The following is a 20,282-nucleotide window of genomic DNA, read 5'->3' on the forward strand; positions in this document are numbered from 1 at the left end:
GTTTGAAAATGTGCGTCTTTTTTCAGATTTAGGGGCTAAGAGCACAAGGTCCACCCTAGAATTATCTCTGCATGGTGGAATGCTTTTAATCTGGGTGGTATGGGTAATTAATTCAAGGGAATGTTGTTGAATTTTAGCTTGAGTTTCCCAGACAACAATTTACATGATCAAGCCTCTTTTCAGGGTTACTACAGATACGCTGAAGCTTACTTCGAACTGGGGATGCTGGACAAGGCTAGAGAAATAAACCACATAGGGAGGCAAGCTTGTCAGCGCACCGAGGACAAACTCAACCTGAGACAGATAGATGAACAGAGGGAGCGCTTCAAGACAGGTGGGTGTTGTAACAGTGTAGGGAGACAAGTCTTGTTAGTTAGGATAAACTCAGGGTTACTCAGACAGATGAACAGGTTTTGGCTGATCTTGTCGTCTAAGGCACCACAATTCATTGTGCGGAGTTGCGTGCCCTAGGCATCCTTGAAACCTTTTGTCATTGGTGTGACTCCCTGATTCGCCATGATTGCTTGCTTGGTATGCTTGTGGGTCCAGAGTGGGGACTTTCTAAGACCAGCACGACTTGGCTCCAACATCGAGCTGACGGACCTACCATGGAGGGACTGTGATGTCCAACGTAGCGTTAAACCAAACCCACTATTTACCTGAGTTGTGGCCTTTTTTGGTTTCTTGGATTTTGATGAGGTATCTTTTTTTTGTTACAGAGAAACAAAGACTTGGTCAACTTGATAAAAATATTTGGCTCCAAAGGTTTGTATGTTGTGAAGATATATCCTATATTGTATTGGACTGTACACTCTATGGCTGAGATATTGCAGATGGACATCAAATTGACGCTCACTGTCAATAGCGTGTGTGTCTGTGTGTGTGTGTGTGTGTGTGTGGGTGTGGGTGTGGATGTGGGTGTGGATGTGGATGTGGATGGGTGGGTGGGTGGGTGGGTGTGGGTATGTCTGTCTCTCTGACGCTTCTTGGCCCCAAGACTGCAGCAAGTGTTATTAATAATTCCCGAATTGGAATAATAAATTTCCCCAAATACATGTAATAACTAATTTTATGGCTTTAAGTTTTGAATTGTGGATTCCTGATTAAGAGTTAGTTTGACAGAATGCAGTGTGTAGTTGGGTCACGTGATGGACAACATTTCATGAAACAGTTTGTTGTGAGTTGTGAGTATTTTCCAGCACCATGCCTATTCACCATTACATTTCTTTTGCCACTTGTAGGCGTCTGCCCGATCTTGTTAGTGATTCCAACGACAGCGATCTCGAGGAAGATGTAAGTAGCTACTTACCTACTTCCTTAAGAGAGTGCAACATCAGATAGAGGCATGAGTATTGAGTGATCAGACTTCATCACCATGAGGGGGCACGGGTGGCCCAGTCGTCGGAGGCGCAGCGATTCGCTGTGCAGAGTTGCGTCCCTTGGGCACGCCAGAAACCTATGATTGTGGGTTCGAATCCCGGTTTGCCCCGATTATGTTTCTAGGTTTGTCAGCACCATACCCGTGCTCGTGGGTTTCACCGAAGTGGTAAACATCTGAGACCTGCATCACATCGGTCTTTCCTCCCACAGTAAGCTGACATGCCGTGATATAACTGGAATACTGTTAAAAGCGGCGTTAAACCCAACTCACTCACTCACACTTCACCATGACACCAGTATGAGCACGACAATGTTTCTGCCAGGATTTCTTCCAAAAGTTGGAAAAATAATTTTGTACCATATATCGCTGTCTATAAAGCGACCCCATCTATAAGGCGACCCCCCTGTACAAGCCTGCAAAATCTATGCTAGTTTATATACCCTGTCTATAAAGCGAATCGGAATGAAGGTGAGTTGTGCGATCTACCGATCTCTTCTCAGACGCTTTCACCGAAATGAAGGTAAACAATATTGAATGAAATTTTGAATAAAATTAATAAAATAGATTACAAACAGTCTAGATACACAATGGACACTTTTTATAACCAGTGTAATTTCATTGTTAATTTGCATACTTCATTATGGTATTTCCGGGGTTACCCGCTGTCGGCTCACCAAACTCTTCAACTGTGTGTATAAGATGCCCCCCCCGCTCTCTCTCTCTCTCTCTCTCTCTCTCTCTCTCTCTCTCTCTTCCCCCCCCCCCCCCCCCCCCCCCAATAAAAAGGCGATATACAGTATTTTGTATTGGTTGTTTCAGGGCGTCCCAGGCCTTATTAGTGATAGTGATGACAACTACCCCCCTGTAAAGGTATGTAGAAGAAGATCATGTAGAGCACAGCTGAGATGGTTGGTTGGTTGGTTTGTTGTTTAACGCCACACTCGGCAATAATCAGCTATATGATGGTGGTCTGTAAATAATCGACAATCCAGTGATTGATATCATGAGCATCGATCCATGTAATGACGATACGATGACATACATCAACCAAGTCAGTGAGCCTGACCACCCGACCGCTGTCATATAGCTAGAATATTGCTGAGTGAGGCGTTAAACAACAACAAACAAACAAACAAACAAAACATGTGAGGGGTGTACAGGGTTTTACAGGGATGTGAAATCTCCGTTAAACAACAAGCAAACAAACAAAACATGTGAGGGGTGTACAGGGTTTTACAGGGATGTGAAATCTCCGTTAAACAACAAGCAAACAAACAAAACATGTGAGGGGTGTACAGGGTTTTACAGGGATGTGAAATCTCTGCGGAAACGCGGAAAATCGCGTTGTTTTAAACAGTAGTCCTCGGAAAAAATAATCTTCCCCGTAAAAATTTAATCAAAAATTTAAAAAAAAACACTGAAATATATGATCGACAACCGTCTCGGATTGTCCTGTTTTCGATCAGAGCTTTAACCAGCATACGTTTTTGGACATCATACGTTTTCTATCACGAATACTTGCACTATAACGTGGGGTGTGGCGTCACACAGAAATTGTAAATACACAGATGTTTTGAAGTTTATGGCAGTATTGCTCCCAGACCTGGCGGGTAGCCAGGTTTGCGAAAGCTATGCCCGATTTTTTAAAAGTACTGATTTAACTACGAAATTTTACTGCATCTGCCATCTTGTTTATTTAACTTATTGACTTTTGCCATTGACATTACATTTCTTGGTGTGAATGTTGTCCAAACTGCACGAAATTGCTGAAAATGCAATCAAATGTTTAAACAATTTCTGGGGGGGCATGCCCCCAGACTCCCCTAGACTTTTCCTCTTTTTTTGGGAAAACCTGCTCACATCCCTGGTTTTAGGAGCTGAGTAAGCGTCTACACCACATACAAAAACATCAAGGAGTGTACACGAACTTTCAGCTGGAAAAATTCTTTTACTCCGCAAGTAGGGCTGGCTATCGATACAGATCATAGAGATCGGTATTCGGTAACTTAATATCGATCAATTGCCTATAAATATAGGAGAAGTATCTCTGAGCAAATACCCAAAAGAAATCAACATATTTCACATCACTGGTGAGTGGTGGCACATTTATTCAGGGATTACTTTGTGGACATTTGAGATATAACAAAAACAGTTGCTTTCCATCTTCAGCAATTAACATGACTGACAATAACAAATCTGTATTGGTAAATCTAAACTTTATTTCATCACAATAGTTTACATAAGGTATTATCTGATGTATTGTTACTTGTTGACTGGGACCGCCTCCGTGGTCTAGTGGTAGAGCGTCCGCCCGGAGAGCGGAAGGTCCGGGGTTTCGATACCCGACCGTGTCATACCAAAAGACGTTAAAAGATGGTACTTGTTGTTACCCTGCCTCGCGCTCTGCATTAAGGGGCTAAAACAAGGACTGGTCGGCTCGGAGTCAGTATACTGTGTCTGAGTGGGGTATTCATGTTAAACTGCGGCATGGTATCTCAGTGAGCTAGCACTATAAATCGGCATCAGTCCGGACTAGTACAAGCAGCCACACAAACACACTCACGTACATGCACGTCGCTATATATGTGCAATTATCTTGGACGCGATGTTAAACCCCATTTCACCTCACCTACTTGTTGACTGGTACAGAGACTGTTATCATGAGACAGCACATGGTGTCTGAGTGTAGTGTTTGAAATAAGCGCCGGCCTGTGGCAGGTGGACCTCGTATTGGGCCCGTAGTGTCAAGGTTGTATGGTACAGAGACATGAGACAGCACATGGTGTCTGAGTGTAGTGTTTGAAATAAGCGCCGGCCTGTGGCAGGTGGACCTCGTATTGGGCCCGTAGCGTCAAAGTTGTATGGTACAGAGACATGAGACAGCACATGGTGTCTGAGTGTAGTGTTTGAAATAAGCGCCGGCCTGTGGCAGGTGGACCTCGTATTGGGCCCGTAGCGTCAAAGTTGTATGGTACAGAGACATGAGACAGCACATGGTGTCTGAGTGTAGTGTTTGAAATAAGCGCCGGCCTGTGGCAGGTGGACCTCGTATTGGGCCCGTAGCGTCAAAGTTGTATGGTACAGAGACATGAGACAGCACATGGTGTCTGAGTGTAGTGTTTGAAATAAGCGCCGGCCTGTGGCAGGTGGACCTCGTATTGGGCCCGTAGCGTCAAAGTTGTATGGTACAGAGACATGAGACAGCACATGGTGTCTGAGTGTAGTGTTTGAAATAAGCGCCGGCCTGTGGCAGGTGGACCTCGTATTGGGCCCGTAGTGTCAAGGTTGTATGGTACAGAGACATGAGACAGCACATGGTGTCTGAGTGTAGTGTTTGAAATAAGCGCCGGCCTGTGGCAGGTGGACCTCGTATTGGGCCCGTAGCGTCAAAGTTGTATGGTACAGAGACATGAGACAGCACATGGTGTCTGAGTGTAGTGTTTGAAATAAGCGCCGGCCTGTGGCAGGTGGACCTCGTATTGGGCCCGTAGCGTCAAAGTTGTATGGTACAGAGACATGAGACAGCACATGGTGTCTGAGTGTAGTGTTTGAAATAAGCGCCGGCCTGTGGCAGGTGGACCTCGTATTGGGCCCGTAGCGTCAAAGTTGTATGGTACAGAGACATGAGACAGCACATGGTGTCTGAGTGTAGTGTTTGAAATAAGCGCCGGCCTGTGGCAGGTGGACCTCGTATTGGGCCCGTAGCGTCAAAGTTGTATGGTACAGAGACATGAGACAGCACATGGTGTCTGAGTGTAGTGTTTGAAATAAGCGCCGGCCTGTGGCAGGTGGACCTCGTATTGGGCCCGTAGCGTCAAAGTTGTATGGTACAGAGACATGAGACAGCACATGGTGTCTGAGTGTAGTGTTTGAAATAAGCGCCGGCCTGTGGCAGGTGGACCTCGTATTGGGCCCGTAGCGTCAAAGTTGTATGGTACAGAGACATGAGACAGCACATGGTGTCTGAGTGTAGTGTTTGAAATAAGCGCCGGCCTGTGGCAGGTGGACCTCGTATTGGGCCCGTAGCGTCAAAGTTGTATGGTACAGAGACATGAGACAGCACATGGTGTCTGAGTGTAGTGTTTGAAATAAGCGCCGGCCTGTGGCAGGTGGACCTCGTATTGGGCCCGTAGCGTCAAAGTTGTATGGTACAGAGACATGAGACAGCACATGGTGTCTGAGTGTAGTGTTTGAAATAAGCGCCGGCCTGTGGCAGGTGGACCTCGTATTGGGCCCGTAGCGTCAAAGTTGTATGGTACAGAGACATGAGACAGCACATGGTGTCTGAGTGTAGTGTTTGAAATAAGCGCCGGCCTGTGGCAGGTGGACCTCGTATTGGGCCCGTAGCGTCAAAGTTGTATGGTACAGAGACATGAGACAGCACATGGTGTCTGAGTGTAGTGTTTGAAATAAGCGCCGGCCTGTGGCAGGTGGACCTCGTATTGGGCCCGTAGCGTCAAAGTTGTATGGTACAGAGACATGAGACAGCACATGGTGTCTGAGTGTAGTGTTTGAAATAAGCGCCGGCCTGTGGCAGGTGGACCTCGTATTGGGCCCGTAGCGTCAAAGTTGTATGGTACAGAGACATGAGACAGCACATGGTGTCTGAGTGTAGTGTTTGAAATAAGCGCCGGCCTGTGGCAGGTGGACCTCGTATTGGGCCCGTAGCGTCAAAGTTGTATGGTACAGAGACATGAGACAGCACATGGTGTCTGAGTGTAGTGTTTGAAATAAGCGCCGGCCTGTGGCAGGTGGACCTCGTATTGGGCCCGTAGCGTCAAAGTTGTATGGTACAGAGACATGAGACAGCACATGGTGTCTGAGTGTAGTGTTTGAAATAAGCGCCGGCCTGTGGCAGGTGGACCTCGTATTGGGCCCGTAGTGTCAAGGTTGTATGGTACAGAGACATGAGACAGCACATGGTGTCTGAGTGTAGTGTTTGAAATAAGCGCCGGCCTGTGGCAGGTGGACCTCGTATTGGGCCCGTAGCGTCAAAGTTGTATGGTACAGAGACATGAGACAGCACATGGTGTCTGAGTGTAGTGTTTGAAATAAGCGCCGGCCTGTGGCAGGTGGACCTCGTATTGGGCCCGTAGCGTCAAAGTTGTATGGTACAGAGACATGAGACAGCACATGGTGTCTGAGTGTAGTGTTTGAAATAAGCGCCGGCCTGTGGCAGGTGGACCTCGTATTGGGCCCGTAGCGTCAAAGTTGTATGGTACAGAGACATGAGACAGCACATGGTGTCTGAGTGTAGTGTTTGAAATAAGCGCCGGCCTGTGGCAGGTGGACCTCGTATTGGGCCCGTAGCGTCAAAGTTGTATGGTACAGAGACATGAGACAGCACATGGTGTCTGAGTGTAGTGTTTGAAATAAGCGCCGGCCTGTGGCAGGTGGACCTCGTATTGGGCCCGTAGCGTCAAAGTTGTATGGTACAGAGACATGAGACAGCACATGGTGTCTGAGTGTAGTGTTTGAAATAAGCGCCGGCCTGTGGCAGGTGGACCTCGTATTGGGCCCGTAGCGTCAAAGTTGTATGGTACAGAGACATGAGACAGCACATGGTGTCTGAGTGTAGTGTTTGAAATAAGCGCCGGCCTGTGGCAGGTGGACCTCGTATTGGGCCCGTAGCGTCAAAGTTGTATGGTACAGAGACATGAGACAGCACATGGTGTCTGAGTGTAGTGTTTGAAATAAGCGCCGGCCTGTGGCAGGTGGACCTCGTATTGGGCCCGTAGCGTCAAAGTTGTATGGTACAGAGACATGAGACAGCACATGGTGTCTGAGTGTAGTGTTTGAAATAAGCGCCGGCCTGTGGCAGGTGGACCTCGTATTGGGCCCGTAGCGTCAAAGTTGTATGGTACAGAGACATGAGACAGCACATGGTGTCTGAGTGTAGTGTTTGAAATAAGCGCCGGCCTGTGGCAGGTGGACCTCGTATTGGGCCCGTAGCGTCAAAGTTGTATGGTACAGAGACATGAGACAGCACATGGTGTCTGAGTGTAGTGTTTGAAATAAGCGCCGGCCTGTGGCAGGTGGACCTCGTATTGGGCCCGTAGCGTCAAAGTTGTATGGTACAGAGACATGAGACAGCACATGGTGTCTGAGTGTAGTGTTTGCAATAAGCGCCGGCCTGTGGCAGGTAGACCTCGTATTGGGCCCGTAGCGTCAAAGTTGTATGGTACAGAGACATGAGACAGCACATGGTGTCTGAGTGTAGTGTTTGCAATAAGCGCCGGCCTGTGGCAGGTGGACCTCGTATTGGGCCCGTAGCGTCAAAGTTGTATGGTACAGAGACATGAGACAGCACATGGTGTCTGAGTGTAGTGTTTGCAATAAGCGCCGGCCTGTGGCAGGTAGACCTCGTATTGGGCCCGTAGCGTCAAAGTTGTATGGTACAGAGACATGAGACAGCACATGGTGTCTGAGTGTAGTGTTTGAAATAAGCGCCGGCCTGTGGCAGGTAGACCTCGTATTGGGCCCGTAGCGTCAAAGTTGTATGGTACAGAGACATGAGACAGCACATGGTGTCTGAGTGTAGTGTTTGAAATAAGCGCCGGCCTGTGGCAGGTAGACCTCGTATTGGGCCCGTAGCGTCAAAGTTGTATGGTACAGAGACATGAGACAGCACATGGTGTCTGAGTGTAGTGTTTGAAATAAGCGCCGGCCTGTGGCAGGTGGACCTCGTATTGGGCCCGTAGCGTCAAAGTTGTATGGTACAGAGACATGAGACAGCACATGGTGTCTGAGTGTAGTGTTTGAAATAAGCGCCGGCCTGTGGCAGGTGGACCTCGTATTGGGCCCGTAGCGTCAAAGTTGTATGGTACAGAGACATGAGACAGCACATGGTGTCTGAGTGTAGTGTTTGAAATAAGCGCCGGCCTGTGGCAGGTGGACCTCGTATTGGGCCCGTAGCGTCAAAGTTGTATGGTACAGAGACATGAGACAGCACATGGTGTCTGAGTGTAGTGTTTGAAATAAGCGCCGGCCTGTGGCAGGTGGACCTCGTATTGGGCCCGTAGCGTCAAAGTTGTATGGTACAGAGACATGAGACAGCACATGGTGTCTGAGTGTAGTGTTTGAAATAAGCGCCGGCCTGTGGCAGGTGGACCTCGTATTGGGCCCGTAGCGTCAAAGTTGTATGGTACAGAGACATGAGACAGCACATGGTGTCTGAGTGTAGTGTTTGAAATAAGCGCCGGCCTGTGGCAGGTGGACCTCGTATTGGGCCCGTAGCGTCAAAGTTGTATGGTACAGAGACATGAGACAGCACATGGTGTCTGAGTGTAGTGTTTGAAATAAGCGCCGGCCTGTGGCAGGTGGACCTCGTATTGGGCCCGTAGTGTCAAGGTTGTATGGTACAGAGACATGAGACAGCACATTGTGTCTGAGTGTAGTGTTTGAAATAAGCGCCGGCCTGTGGCAGGTGGACCTCGTATTGGGCCCGTAGCGTCAAAGTTGTATGGTACAGAGACATGAGACAGCACATTGTGTCTGAGTGTAGTGTTTGAAATAAGCGCCGGCCTGTGGCAGGTGGACCTCGTATTGGGCCCGTAGCGTCAAAGTTGTATGGTACAGAGACATGAGACAGCACATTGTGTCTGAGTGTAGTGTTTGAAATAAGCGCCGGCCTGTGGCAGGTGGACCTCGTATTGGGCCCGTAGCGTCAAAGTTGTATGGGTCCTTTTGTCCTGTAGTAAATTTACACCTGTAGACATATTTATCACAATAAGCTGCGTTTTGTTTTCATGAGGGCCTGAAGAGTTTAGTCAGGGCCCAAAACTTTCAAAATCTGTGGGTCCAAAGGCAGCCTGGAGGTTTTTTTTTTTCAAACACTGAGTGGGGTATACATTTTAAACTGCAGAATGGTATCTCAGTAGACCAGTAGAAGCAGCCACACACACTTAAATGCATGTTGATATAACTTCTTTCAGTGGCATTTTAGAAGTTGGTGTGATGAAGTAAGACAAGTCCTAAGGATGAACAACTTCTTTATTACAATTAGTGCGACGTTTCGGTGTAGATCCTAACACCTTTATCAAGCAAGTGATGGATAGTGCTGACTGACTGATATAGAAGATTTAACGTGCGCTTTCCGACTGCAGCGTATTTCGCACACGGATAGTGCTAAACAACATAGGTATATATACTTATTAACATCAATGTTTATACAGTAAATTGATTGATGGACACCGAGAGCTGATTAAGATAATTGGAAGCCAGTGGATGACTAATGGACACAGAGTCAGCGAGCAGACTGATAGAGATGATGGAAGCCAGTGGATTAATTGGATGGACATAGGGATTTAGCAATTAGGTGATGGTAAGCAGGCGGGATGTAATAGCCTTGGTCTCTGTTCATTGCTGGCTGGATCCTTTTGATGTAGATGGCTTCTAGGAGTTTCCTGATTTTGTAGTCTGATTGTTGGCAGCGACAAGTATAGTCCTCTCTTACGACAAACACAGTCACCTCTTACGACATGTACAGCAGTGTTCGAAATACCTGCCTGCCCGACCGTCCGAGATTTTCAAATCCCCCTGCCCGACGGTCGGGTTATATTTCATAGGTGAAAACATTCTAAATATTTCCCGATGATAAGCATTAATTCACATGTAAAGATGAATGATAAAATGTAACCAAAAGGAAACTCTGTTAGCTTTTAGACAACCTAACATTTAGCGATGCGCTTATGCTACGAGCAATCAGTTTTCATATTTTTAAATAAATTATCCTGAGAAACACATGATTATAGTGGGCAGGCAGGTTTTGGTCAGGGCTGGCAAGTATTTCAGCTAGCCAGTCCTGTGGTCTGGCTGAAATGTTTGGGAGTTTCATACCCTGTTGTTGGCCAGGATCTTGATGTTGTACATCAGTGTGTGGTGTGTTCACAGAGCACCAAGTTGAGACGGAAGCAAGACAGCAGGAAGAAGCTCCTCACCCCCTTCAAGCACACACTGAGGGAAGGCTCCGACGCGCTGGAGAAAGGCCTCGCTGAGGTTGCTAGAATGGCCTTCGAGAAGGCTCTCGATACCTACTCCTCTTCTAACTTCCTGGTAAGGAGGCCCAGACATGACCTTTCTTGATACAGTCAAGTCTCGTTGATCCAACACTCGTTATTCCGACAATCGGCTTTATCCGACACAAGTGATGGGAACCGATTTAATCAGTGCTATTTAGACCCGTTAATACGATAGTCTTGCACTCCGACTCCGACATGCCTAATTTGCAATGAATTGCTGAAATCACTCATTAATCAGTCTCGTTAATCCAACACAGAAATCAGCGTACTCCGTGGTCATCTGCCCGCGAGTACACAGCCCCGTGTTTTCATGCGTGACATGTCGGCGAGTAGCTGCATATTTCAACGGCTGCAGAGATAAACTTGCTTAACAATAAACAATTACTGCTTTAAATGCACATTACATTAAATTACATGCCTAGATTACCTCAATCTCAAATCGGATACAAGTTCTGGCTACTCCTGAGGACATCCCATTACAGATCACGTCAGAACAACCTTTCGCGAACTTTGACCGACCAACGAAATTACTAACAGGATGTCGACATTCGCCACTAAGAAAACAGCTTTCTTAAGCATTGCAGCACTAGTTTCAAATTAGCGACTTCCATTTCAGACTTTGCTTTCAAAATCAGTCAATTTTGAATCAGTCATACAGTCCGTAACAGTAGTTTAGTGTTAAACTTTAGTGGTTGCATGATTAGAAAACATATTCTGCTGACAATGTAACACAACAATGAATATTTCATTTTTCATTTTCATTTTAGGTGTTGGTATCGTTATCTATCGTGTAGTTGTCCAATTTTTGATCACGAGCGTTTATACTACCTAATTTCGTTTATCCGACATACTTGTTAATGCATAATCATATGCAACCAACAATGTCGGATTAACAGGACTTGACTGTAATGAGAGTGTGTGAGCTTGGTCATTGTGTGAATGTTATTAGAGTTGTCCTGATGTGAAATTAAGGGTGTCCTGATGGGAAATTAAGGGTGTCCTGATGGGAAATTCAGGGTGTCCTGATGGGAAATTCAGGGTATCATGATGGGAAATTAATTAAGGTTGTCACTCTTCACAGATGCATCAGTGAACGTTACCAGTCAGATACATGACATACCGCCCCACGTATCAACTCATGTTTAGTTTTGATTAAATTTTCAAACAGTAATGTTAACAGGGGTTGCATATAACCGTGATAACCCAGTATCCATGACAACAGACTCTCTCTCATGGGGACTCTGGGTTAGTGTAGGCTCCTAGCAACCTGGGTTAGTGTAGGCTCCTAGCAACCTGGGTTAGTGTAGGATCCTAGCAACCTGGGCTAGTGTAGGCTCCTAGCAACCTGGGCTAGTGTAGGCTCCCAGCAACCTGGGTTAGTGTAGGCTCCCAGCAACCTGGGTTAGTGTAGGGTCCTAGCAACCTGGGCTAGTGTAGGCGCCTAGCAACCTGGGTTAGTGTAGGCTCCTAGCAACCTGGGTTAGTGTAGGCTCCTAGCAACCTGGGCTAGTGTAGGCTCCTAGCAACCTGGGTTAGTGCAGGCTCCCAGCAACCTGGGTTAGTGTAGGCTCCCAGCAACCTGAGCTAGTGTAGGCTCCTAGCAACCTGGGCTAGTGTAGGCTCCTAGCAACCTGGGTTAGTGTAGGCTCCCAGCAACCTGGGTTAGTGTAGGCTCCTAGCAACCTGGGCTAGTGTAGGCGCCTAGCAACCTGGGTTAGTGTAGGCTCCTAGCAACCTGGGCTAGTGTAGGCTCCTAGCAACCTGGGCTAGTGTAGGCTCCTAGCAACCTGGGCTAGAGTAGGCCTCTAGCAACCTGTGCTAGTGTAGGCCTCTAGCAACCTGTGCTAGTGGCCTCTAGCAACCTGTGCTAGTGTAGGCCTCTAGCAACCTGTGCTAGTGTAGGCCTCTAGCAACCTGTGCTAGTGAAGGCCTCTAGCAGCCTGTGCTAGTGTAGGCCTCTAGCAACCTGTGCTAGTGTAGGCCTCTAGCAACCTGTGCTAGTGCAGGCCTCTAGCAACCTGTGCTAGTGTAGGCCTCTAGCAACCTGGGTTAGTGTAGGCTCCTAGCAACCTGGGCTAGTGTAGGCTCCTAGCAACCTGGCCTAGTGTAGGCTCCTAGCAACCTGGGCTAGTGTAGGCCTCTAGCAACCTGTGCTAGTGTAGGCCTCTAGCAACCTGGGCTAGTGTAGGCCTCTAGCAACTTGGGTTAGTGTAGGCCTCTACCAACCTGTGCTAGTGTAGGCCTCTAGCAACCTGGGTTAGTGTAGGCCTCTAGCAACCTGTGCTAGAGTAGGCCTCTAGCAACCTGTGCTAGTGTAGGCCTCTAGCAACCTGTGCTAGTGGCCTCTAGGAACCTGTGCTAGTGGCCTCTAGCAACCTGTGCTAGTGTAGGCCTCTAGCAACCTGTGCTAGTGAAGGCCTCTAGCAACCTGGGTTAGCGTAGGCCTCTAGCAGCCTGTGCTAGTGTAGGCCTCTAGCAACCTGTGCTAGTGTAGGCCTCTAGCAACCTGGGTTAGTGTAGGCTCCTAGCAACCTGGGCTAGTGTAGGCGCCTAGCAACCTGGGTTAGTGTAGGCTCCTAGCAACCTGGGCTAGTGTAGGCTCCTAGCAACCTGGGCTAGTGTAGGCTCCTAGCAACCTGGGCTAGAGTAGGCCTCTAGCAACCTGTGCTAGTGTAGGCCTCTAGCAACCTGTGCTAGTGGCCTCTAGCAACCTGTGCTAGTGTAGGCCTCTAGCAACCTGTGCTAGTGTAGGCCTTTAGCAACCTGTGCTAGTGAAGGCCTCTAGCAACCTGGGTTAGCGTAGGCCTCTAGCAGCCTGTGCTAGTGTAGGCCTCTAGCAACCTGTGCTAGTGTAGGCCTCTAGCAACCTGTGCTAGTGCAGGCCTCTAGCAACCTGTGCTAGTGTAGGCCTCTAGCAACCTGGGTTAGTGTAGGCTCCTAGCCACCTGGGCTAGTGTAGGCTCCTAGCAACCTGGCCTAGTGTAGGCTCCTAGCAACCTGGGCTAGTGTAGGCCTCTAGCAACCTGTGCTAGTGTAGGCCTCTAGCAACCTGGGCTAGTGTAGGCCTCTAGCAACTTGGGTTAGTGTAGGCCTCTACCAACCTGTGCTAGTGTAGGCCTCTAGCAACCTGGGTTAGTGTAGGCCTCTAGCAACCTGTGCTAGAGTAGGCCTCTACCAACCTGTGCTAGTGTAGGCCTCTAGCAACCTGTGCTAGTGGCCTCTAGCAACCTGTGCTAGTGGCCTCTAGCAACCTGTGCTAGTGTAGGCCTCTAGCAACCTGTGCTAGTGAAGGCCTCTAGCAACCTGGGTTAGCGTAGGCCTCTAGCAGCCTGTGCTAGTGTAGGCCTCTAGCAACCTGTGCTAGTGTAGGCCTCTAGCAACCTGTGCTAGTGCAGGCCTCTAGCAACCTGTGCTAGTGTAGGCCTCTAGCAACCTGGGTAAGTGTAAGCCTCTAGCAGCCTGTGCTAGTGTAGGCCTCTAGCAACCTGTGCTAGTGCAGGCCTCTAGCAACCTGTGCTAGTGTAGGCCTCTAGCAACCTGGGTAAGTGTAGGCCTCTAGCAGCCTGTGCTAGTGTAGGCCTCTTGCAACCTGTGCTAGTGTAGGCCTCTAGCAACCTGTGCTAGTGTAGGCCTCTAGCAACCTGGGTTAGTGTAGGCCTCTAGCAACCTGTGCTAGTGTAAGCCTCTAGCAACCTGGGTTAGTGTAGGCCTCTAGCAACCTGTGCTATAGTAGGCCTCTAGCAACCTGTGCTAGTGTAGGCCTCTAGCAACCTGGGTTAGTGTAGGCCTCTAGCAACCTGTGCTAGTGTAGGCCTCTAGCAACCTGGGTTAGTGTAGGCCTCTAGCAGCCTGTGCTATAGTAGGCCTCTAGCAACCTGTGCTAGTGTAGGCCTCTAGCAACCTGGGTTAGTGCAGGCCTCTAGCAACCTGTGCTAGTGTAGGCCTCTGGCAACCTGTGCTAGTGTAGGCCTCTAGCAACCTGTGCTAGTGTAGGCCTCTAGCAACCTGGGCTAGTGTAGGCTCCTAGCAACCTGGGCTAGTGTAGGCCTCTAGCAACCTGGGTTAGTGTAGGCCTCTAGCAACCTGTGCTAGTGTAGGCCTCTAGCAACCTGGGCTAGTGTAGGCCTCTAGCAACCTGTGCTAGTGTAGGCCTCTAGCAACCTGTGCTAGTGTAGGCCTCTAGCAACCTGGGCTAGTGTAGGCTCCCAGCAACCTGGGTTAGTGTAGGCTCCCAGCAACCTGGGTTAGTGTAGGGTCCTAGCAACCTGGGCTAGTGTAGGCGCCTAGCAACCTTGGCTAGTGTAGGCCTCTAGCAACCTGGGTTAGTGTAGGCTCCTAGCAACCTGGGCTAGTGTAGGCCTCTAGCAACCTGGGTTAGTGTAGGCTCCTAGCAACCTTGGTTGGTGTAGGCTCCTAGCAACCTGGGTTAGTGTAGGCTCCCAGCAACCTGGGTTAGTGTAGGCTCCCAGCAACCTGAGCTAGTGTAGGCTCCTAGCAACCTGGGTTAGTGTAGGATCCTAGCAACCTGGGTTAGTGTAGGCTCCTAGCAACCTGGGTTAGTGTAGGATCCTAGCAACCTGGGCTAGTGTAGGCTCCTAGCAACCTGGGCTAGTGTAGGCTCCCAGCAACCTGGGTTAGTGTAGGCTCCCAGCAACCTGGGTTAGTGTAGGCTCCCAGGAACCTGAGCTAGTGTAGGCTCCTAGCAACCTGGGCTAGTGTAGGCTCCCAGCAACCTGGGTTAGTGTAGGCTCCCAGCAACCTGGGTTAGTGTAGGCTCCTAGCAACCTGGGTTAGTGTAGGATCCTAGCAACCTGGGTTAGTGTAGGCTCCTAGCAACCTGGGTTAGTGTAGGATCCTAGCAACCTGGGCTAGTGTAGGCTCCTAGCAACCTGGGCTAGTGTAGGCTCCCAGCAACCTGGGTTAGTGTAGGCTCCCAGCAACCTGGGTTAGTGTAGGCTCCCAGGAACCTGAGCTAGTGTAGGCTCCTAGCAACCTGGGCTAGTGTAGGCTCCCAGCAACCTGGGTTAGTGTAGGCTCCCAGCAACCTGGGTTAGTGTAGGCTCCTAGCAACCTGGGCTAGTGTAGGCCTCTAGCAACCTGGGTTAGTGTAGGCTCCTAGCAACCTTGGTTGGTGTAGGCTCCTAGCAACCTGGGTTAGTGTAGGCTCCCAGCAACCTGGGTTAGTGTAGGCTCCCAGCAACCTGAGCTAGTGTAGGCTCCTAGCAACCTGGGTTGGTGTAGGATCCTAGCAACCTGGGCTAGTGTAGGCTCCTAGCAACCTGGGCTAGTGTAGGCTCCCAGCAACCTGGGTTAGTGTAGGCTCCCAGCAACCTGGGTTAGTGTAGGCTCCCAGCAATCTGAGCTAGTGTAGGCTCCTAGCAACCTGTGCTAGTGTAGGCCTCTAGCAACCTGGGTAAGTGTAGGCCTCTAGCAGCCTGTGCTAGTGTAGGCCTCTAGCAACCTGTGCTAGTGCAGGCCTCTAGCAACCTGTGCTAGTGTAGGCCTCTAGCAACCTGTGCTAGTGTAGGCCTCTAGCAGCCTGTGCTAGTGTAGGCCTCTAGCAACCTGTGCTAGTGTAGGCCTCTAGCAACCTGTGCTAGTGTAGGCCTCTAGCAACCTGGGTTAGTGTAGGCCTCTAGCAACCTGTGCTAGTGTAAGCCTCTAGCAACCTGGGTTAGTGTAGGCCTCTAGCAACCTGTGCTATAGTAGGCCTCTAGCAACCTGTGCTAGTGTAGGCCTCTAGCAACCTGGGTTAGTGTAGGCCTCTAGCAACCTGTGCTAGTGTAGGCCTCTAGCAACCTGGGTTAGTGTAGGCCTCTAGCAGCCTGTGCTATAGTAGGCCTCTAGCAACCTGTGCTAGTGTAGGCCTCTAGCAACCTGGGTTAGTGCAGGCCTCTAGCAACCTGTGCTAGTGTAGGCCTCTGGCAACCTGTGCTAGTGTAGGCCTCTAGCAACCTGTGCTAGTGTAGGCCTCTAGCAACCTGGGCTAGTGTAGGCTCCTAGCAACCTGGGCTAGTGTAGGCCTCTAGCAACCTGGGTTAGTGTAGGCCTCTAGCAACCTGTGCTAGTGTAGGCCTCTAGCAACCTGGGCTAGTGTAGGCCTCTAGCAACCTGTGCTAGTGTAGGCCCCTAGCAACCTGGGTTAGTGTAGGCCTCTAGCAACCTGGGCTAGTGTAGGCTCCCAGCAACCTGTGTTAGTGTAGGCTCCCAGCAACCTGGGTTAGTGTAGGGTCCTAGCAACCTGGGCTAGTGTAGGCGCCTAGCAACCTGGGCTAGTGTAGGCCTCTAGCAACCTGGGTTAGTGTAGGCTCCTAGCAACCTGGGCTAGTGTAGGCCTCTAGCAACCTGGGTTAGTGTAGGCTCCTAGCAACCTTGGTTGGTGTAGGCTCCTAGCAACCTGGGTTAGTGTAGGCTCCTAGCAACCTGGGTTAGTGTAGGATCCTAGCAACCTGGGCTAGTGTAGGCTCCTAGCAACCTGGGCTACTGTAGGCTCCCAGCAACCTGGGTTAGTGTAGGCTCCCAGCAACCTGGGTTAGTGTAGGCTCCCAGCAACCTGAGCTAGTGTAGGCTCCTAGCAACCTGGGCTAGTGTAGGCTCCTAGCAACCTGGGTTAGTGTAGGCTCCCAGCAACCTGGGTTAGTGTAGGCTCCTAGCAACCTTGGTTGGTGTAGGCTCCTAGCAACCTGGGTTAGTGTAGGCTCCCAGCAACCTGGGTTAGTGTAGGCTCCCAGCAACCTGAGCTAGTGTAGGCTCCTAGCAACCTGGGCTAGTGTAGGCTCCTAGCAACCTGGGTTAGTGTAGGCTCCCAGCAACCTGGGTTAGTGTAGGCTCCTAGCAACCTGGGCTAGTGTAGGCCTCTAGCAACCTGGGTTAGTGTAGGCTCCTAGCAACCTTGGTTGGTGTAGGCTCCTAGCAACCTGGGTTAGTGCAGGCTCCCAGCAACCTGGGTTAGTGTAGGCTCCCAGCAACCTGAGCTAGTGAAGGCTCCTAGCAACCTGGGCTAGTGTAGGCTCCTAGCAACCTGGGTTAGTGTAGGCTCCCAGCAACCTGGGTTAGTGTAGGCTCCTAGCAACCTGGGCTAGTGTAGGCGCCTAGCAACCTGGGTTAGTGTAGGCTCCTAGCAACCTGGGCTAGTGTAGGCTCCTAGCAACCTGGGCTAGTGTAGGCTCCTAGCAACCTGGGCTAGAGTAGGCCTCTAGCAACCTGTGCTAGTGTAGGCCTCTAGCAACCTGTGCTAGTGGCCTCTAGCAACCTGTGCTAGTGTAGGCCTCTAGCAAACTGTGCTAGTGTAGGCCTTTAGCAACCTGTGCTAGTGAAGGCCTCTAGCAACCTGGGTTAGCGTAGGCCTCTAGCAGCCTCTGCTAGTGTAGGCCTCTAGCAACCTGTGCTAGTGTAGGCCTCTAGCAACCTGTGCTAGTGTAGGCCTCTAGCAACCTGGGTTAGTGTAGGCTCCTAGCCACCTGGGCTAGTGTAGGCTCCTAGCAACCTGGCCTAGTGTAGGCTCCTAGCAGCCTGTGCTAGTGTAGGCCTCTAGCAACCTGTGCTAGTGTAGGCCTCTAGCAACCTGGGCTAGTGTAGGCCTCTAGCAACCTGTGCTAGTGTAGGCCTCTAGCAACCTGTGCTAGTGAAGGCCTCTAGCAACCTGTGCTAGTGTAGGCCTCTAGCAACCTGTGCTAGTGAAGGCCTCTAGCAACCTGGGTTAGCGTAGGCCTCTAGCAGCCTGTGCTAGTGTAGGCCTCTAGCAACCTGTGCTAGTGTAGGCCTCTAGCAACCTGTGCTAGTGCAGGCCTCTAGCAACCTGTGCTAGTGTAGGCCTCTAGCAACCTGGGTAAGTGTAGGCCTCTAGCAGCCTGTGCTAGTGAAGGCCTCTAGCAACCTGTGCTAGTGTAGGCCTCTAGCAACCTGTGCTAGTGTAGGCCTCTAGCAACCTGGGTTAGTGTAGGCCTCTAGCAACCTGTGCTAGTGTAAGCCTCTAGCAACCTGGGTTAGTGTAGGCCTCTAGCAACCTGTGCTATAGTAGGCCTCTAGCAACCTGTGCTAGTGTAGGCCTCTAGCAACCTGGGTTAGTGTAGGCCTCTAGCAACCTGTGCTAGTGTAGGCCTCTAGCAGCCTGTGCTATAGTAGGCCTCTAGCAACCTGTGCTAGTGTAGGCCTCTAGCAACCTGGGTTAGTGTAGGCCTCTAGCAACCTGTGCTAGTGTAGGCCTCTAGCAACCTGTGCTAGTGTAGGCCTCTAGCAACCTGTGCTAGTGTAGGCCTCTAGCAACCTGTGCTAGTGTAGGCTCCTAGCAACCTGGGCTAGTGTAGGCCTCTAGCAACCTGGGTTAGTGTAGGCCTCTAGCAACCTGTGCTAGTGTAGGCCTCTAGCAACCTGGGCTAGTGTAGGCCTCTAGCAACCTGTGCTAGTGTAGGCCCCTAGCAACCTGGGTTAGTGTAGGCCTCTAGCAACCTGTGCTAGTGTAGGCCTCTAGCAACCTGGGTTAGTGAAGGCCTCTAGCAACCTGGGTTAGTGAAGGCCTCTAGCAACCTGGGTTAGTGAAGGCCTCTTGCAACCTGTGCTAGTGTAGGCCTCTAGCAACCTGTGCTAGTGTAGGCCTCTAGGAACCTGACAGCATGGGTTGTTTCCCATGACATCAACAACTGGATCTTCTGGTCCAGACTTGATTATTTACACGCTTGATTATTATGTTTTGATTATCTGACTGCCATCATTTGGCTAGGATACTGATGAGTTTGGCGTTAAACAACCATTATAATACTCACTCATTCGCTGCATTTGATTGAAGACAATAGGCTTGAATGTCAAGTCAGCATGAGGAAAATTGTTTCTGAGTGAGAAATAACTAAAACAAAGTAATGTTGATATTTATTTCCCTGTCTTTTCTTTCAGCAAAAAGACGTACCAGAGTGTAAAGTGGTTGTTCTGAAGTACGCCTTTGCCATCAGTGGTGTTGCAACTGGCAATTATGCGGTGAGAACTATAATAATAATAATAATAATAATGATAACTATCATCATCATCACCACCACCAACACCATCACCATCATCATCATCATCATCATCGGGGGCGGTCGGGTAGCCTAGTGGTTAAAGCGTTCGCTCGTCACGCCAAAGACCCGGGTTCGATTCCTGACATGGGTACAATGTTTGAAGCCCATTTCTGGTGTCCCCCGCCGTGATACTGCTGGAATATTGCTAAAAGCGGCGTATAATCAAACTCACTCACTCCCTCACTTTCATCATCATTATTATTAAGGAATATGAATATACACTTCTACATTCAATTGTCAGAGTAACTATTTGTGGCCATCTACGTGATGGTAAGCTGGTATTCCACAGGGAAACCTTGACTCGTCTGAAACAGTTGACTTGTGCTATGTGTTAACCTTGAAACGTCCGGGGTTCGATCCCCGGCCGCGTCATACCAAAAGACGTTAAAAGATGGTACTTGTTGTTACCCTGTCTGGCGCTCGGCATTAAGGGGCTAAAACAAGGACTGGTCGGCTCGGAGTCAGTATACTGTGTCTGAGTGGGGTATTCATGTTAAACTGCGGCATGGTATCTCAGTGAGCTAGCACTATAAATCGGCATCAGTCCGGACTAGTACAAGCAGCCACACAAACACACACACGTACATGCACGTCGCTATATAAGTGCAATAATCTTGGACGCGACGTTAAACCCAATTTCACCTCACCTCACCTCACAACACAGCAAACCAGATCTTGGTGTTCGTAACTGCTACACAAGGATCGGAGGAAGAGATCGGAGGTCACGTCAGAGCGACCTTTCGTGAACTTTGACCAACCACAGGATAGGAGTAACAGGAAATCACCATAAGCCAATCACAAAGCAGCTTTCTTGAGGTTTATGGCTCTTCC

General features: G+C 49.7%; 1 protein-coding gene across 5 annotated transcripts in view; it reads left to right on the forward strand.

The window, feature by feature from the left end:
• The window catches only part of LOC124122918 (E3 ubiquitin-protein ligase TTC3-like), an 87,947-nt gene that overhangs the window by 22,420 nt on the left and 45,245 nt on the right, over positions 1-20,282 (forward strand). For all 5 annotated transcript variants that reach the window (XM_048401911.1, XM_048401912.1, XM_048401915.1 and 2 more), the window contains 6 exons: positions 184-334; positions 720-765; positions 1,242-1,293; positions 2,201-2,251; positions 10,274-10,435; positions 19,291-19,371. In XM_048401911.1, the coding sequence (XP_048257868.1) occupies positions 184-334; positions 720-765; positions 1,242-1,293; positions 2,201-2,251; positions 10,274-10,435; positions 19,291-19,371 (543 nt within the window). The remainder of the gene's footprint in view (positions 1-183; positions 335-719; positions 766-1,241; positions 1,294-2,200; positions 2,252-10,273; positions 10,436-19,290; positions 19,372-20,282) is intronic.

This window comes from Haliotis rufescens, unplaced genomic scaffold (assembly GCF_023055435.1).
Source record: "Haliotis rufescens isolate VD_foot unplaced genomic scaffold, xgHalRufe1.0.p SCAF_24, whole genome shotgun sequence".
NCBI classification, from domain to species: domain Eukaryota; kingdom Metazoa; phylum Mollusca; class Gastropoda; order Lepetellida; family Haliotidae; genus Haliotis; species Haliotis rufescens.